This window comes from Notothenia coriiceps, unplaced genomic scaffold, assembly GCF_000735185.1.
Source record: "Notothenia coriiceps isolate Sejong01 unplaced genomic scaffold, NC01 NC01_scaffold00023587, whole genome shotgun sequence".
NCBI classification, from domain to species: Eukaryota; Metazoa; Chordata; class Actinopteri; order Perciformes; family Nototheniidae; genus Notothenia; species Notothenia coriiceps.
In genome coordinates this window covers 78,757-81,468 of record NW_011356288.1, presented here as the reverse complement: position 1 = coordinate 81,468, position 2,712 = coordinate 78,757, and the positions used below count along the sequence as shown (strand labels likewise).

The 2,712-nt window shown below is 41.1% G+C and overlaps 1 protein-coding gene and 1 non-coding gene across 2 annotated transcripts in view; both read left to right on the top strand.

The window, feature by feature from the left end:
• Positions 1-986: 986 nt before the first annotated feature.
• On the top strand, positions 987-1,080 carry trnai-uau (transfer RNA isoleucine (anticodon UAU)). Its single transcript has 2 exons — positions 987-1,024; positions 1,045-1,080. It is a non-coding gene; the product is annotated as a tRNA-Ile (tRNA).
• Positions 1,081-1,772: 692 nt separating this feature from the next.
• LOC104954662 (inactive rhomboid protein 1-like) overlaps positions 1,773-2,712 on the top strand; it is an 11,572-nt gene continuing 10,632 nt past the window's right edge. Inside the window, exon 1 of the mRNA XM_010781831.1 lies at positions 1,773-1,886. Within this exon, the coding sequence (XP_010780133.1) occupies positions 1,773-1,886 (114 nt within the window). The remainder of the gene's footprint in view (positions 1,887-2,712) is intronic.

Sequence of the window (2,712 nt, the reverse complement as noted above, 5' to 3'; positions counted from 1 at the left end):
CGCCGACACCTCCTCATCTCCACCGCTCCCATGTTTTATTTTGTGTTGCCATAAGTTAGTCTCTCTGCGTCTGTGCGCTGGGCTAATGCTAATGCTAATAATGCTAATGCAAGGATAATAAAATGGCGGCTTCACAAAACTTTTATGGAGTTTCACGAGGCGTGGTTTGCAATCCGCTCAGCCAAACAGAAATAGGAACCTTTTTCTCCCACGAAAGTCCCTGCTCTCTAGCAGGGACGGAAAAGGGGGTAAAAAGGTTCTCATGAACTCATTTTNAGCTCTTTACTCACAAGAGAGCCGCATGAAAGTCCCTAGCAGGGACGGAAAAGGGGGTAGAAAGGTTCTCATGAACTCATTTTAGTTCTGGCTCTTTTTGGTGTGAACGTGACATTTCGGAACTATATCGGAACTAAAGTGGGAAAAGTACTGCAGTGTGAACGCGCCTATAGTGGTCATGATAATTCACTGAGCAGATAGAACTTGTCATTCTTGAGGGAGAAGGTACTTATATGGTTGTGAGTTCAAGCCTCACCTGGAGCAAGTTTAGACCCCTGTCATATACGCACACACTTAGAAATCCTGACTTTCTACTTGAATCAGACCAGCCAGAAGGTGTCATTGTGAGGGAAACCAAACAGCTGTGTGTCTGTTGCAACAGTATGGACCATAGAGGAATCCTTCATCTGTCTGCAGCTTTTTTTGATGTAATTCTTGATGCAAAGAAGCTATCACCTCAGCCAAATCAGTGTGTTCTCCTGAAAAGGCCCAAATATCAGCAATTTATTTTCAATGTCTAGAACTCTGTGGTGTGATATGGTTGATCCAACAAAGTGTAGCAACGCTTTAGTTTCAATGATAATATTTTTGTTTTACCTACAATGGCCCAATACACTATTGTAACACACATTATGTTTCCTGTGAGCCCAAAAATAAGCCAAAATCACACATCAACTGTGAATGTTCAGTTCAATACAGAGGCTACAGATGCTCCAGTGGCGCAGTCGGTCAGCGTGTGGTACTTATAAAACAGTAACCTGCAGAGTGATGCCGAGGTTGTGAGTTCAAGCCTCACCTGGAGCAGATAATGCTTTAACTTCCTGTCAATGCGAGGGATACTCAGGTAATATCAGTAAGATTATTCACACAGAACTATGTTGTTGACGGACACCAATGAGATGGCGCCCTTAGCCTTTATATTCCTAACATTTTGAATCTGTCGACTTTTGGAATAGATGCAGGGGACGGCTGGCAGACTAGTAGCTTTAATTCTGTGGATTACGTGGTGAGTTTATTCAGGCGTTTTGCCTCCCCTCTGGATCTGTCTGAGCCCACACCAGAAGACTCGGATTATAAACACACTGACTGTAATTACTCAATAAAGCCGGTCAGCTTTTTGGGCTTTTTCATGGTCTGAATCCTCTTTCCTGTGGTGTGTGTGGGCGTATTTTGACTGTTGCCCCACCAACAAATCAGACACTGTCTCAAAGTTATTGAAGTGACTGTTATTTTGTACATATTGATTGCTGTGCTTTTATTTATGTCTTAGTGTGTGCATATGTATACATGTGTCTGTTGATTGTGTATATATAGGATATTTCATATTTGTATAGATATTTTTATATATATTTGTATTTTTGTATTCGGGATTGTGGGAAACGGTATTTCGATCTCTCTGTCTGTACACACAAACTGAAAGATTGACAATACAATTGACTTTGAAATCTTTTCTGTGTGTGTTGTCCAGCTGGCAGGCGTAGGGGGGGCAAGAGAGCATGGATGAGCCGGGCAGCATGAACAGCAGCCTGCAGAGGAAGAAGCCGCCATGGCTCCAACTCGACATCCCCACCATCCGCCTGACACCCGACGACACGCCCGCACTCACACAGGTGAAAAGAAAAACAAATCACATACAATTCAGATTACTAGAGCTTTGTTGGGAATAGACAAAGATAAAATGTGGCTAATTGTTAGAAATTGGTAGTAGGGCTGCACAATTTGTCCAAAAAAACTAATGATTTTGACTGAAATTGCATTTGTAATGTGATTTGTGTCAAATCAAATCAAGTTTTATTTATATAGCACATTTATAAACGATTTTTGGTCGAGCCAAAGTGCTGTACATATAATAAAAATAGCCTACAGTAGAGATACTTTAAAGCAAATACAACAGCACAGATTGTTCAGAATATCAGTATGAGAAAAACGACACCCTCTGTCCTTAGACCCTCACATCGTACAAGGAAACATTTCCAGAGAAAACCCACAGTGTTAAAGGGGAAAAAATGGGAGAAACCTCAGAGAGAGCAACAGAGGAGGGATCTCTCTCCCAGGACGGACAGACGTGCAATAGATGCCGTGTGTAAATCGAAGAGATAATACATTATACAGCATATAGACCGAATGTTAGGAAATGCATGTGTCTATAGTAAGAAGATGAATCCACGAGGTCACTAACACAATATTTAATTAAGATATTTCCACATATTTAACCTTCCCCAAATATTGCACTCTTATAGTGATTTGCTTACTGCACTACTCCATATTTTTACGTTGTGATTTTGTTAAAATGTTATTAATATTTATAATACTACACATTCACATAACTTGTCACAGAGGGTATCATCTGATCGTGTGTGTGTGTGTGTGTGTGTGTGTGTGTGTGTGTGTGTGTGTGTGTGTGTGTGTGTGTGTGTGTGTGTGTGTGTGTGTGTG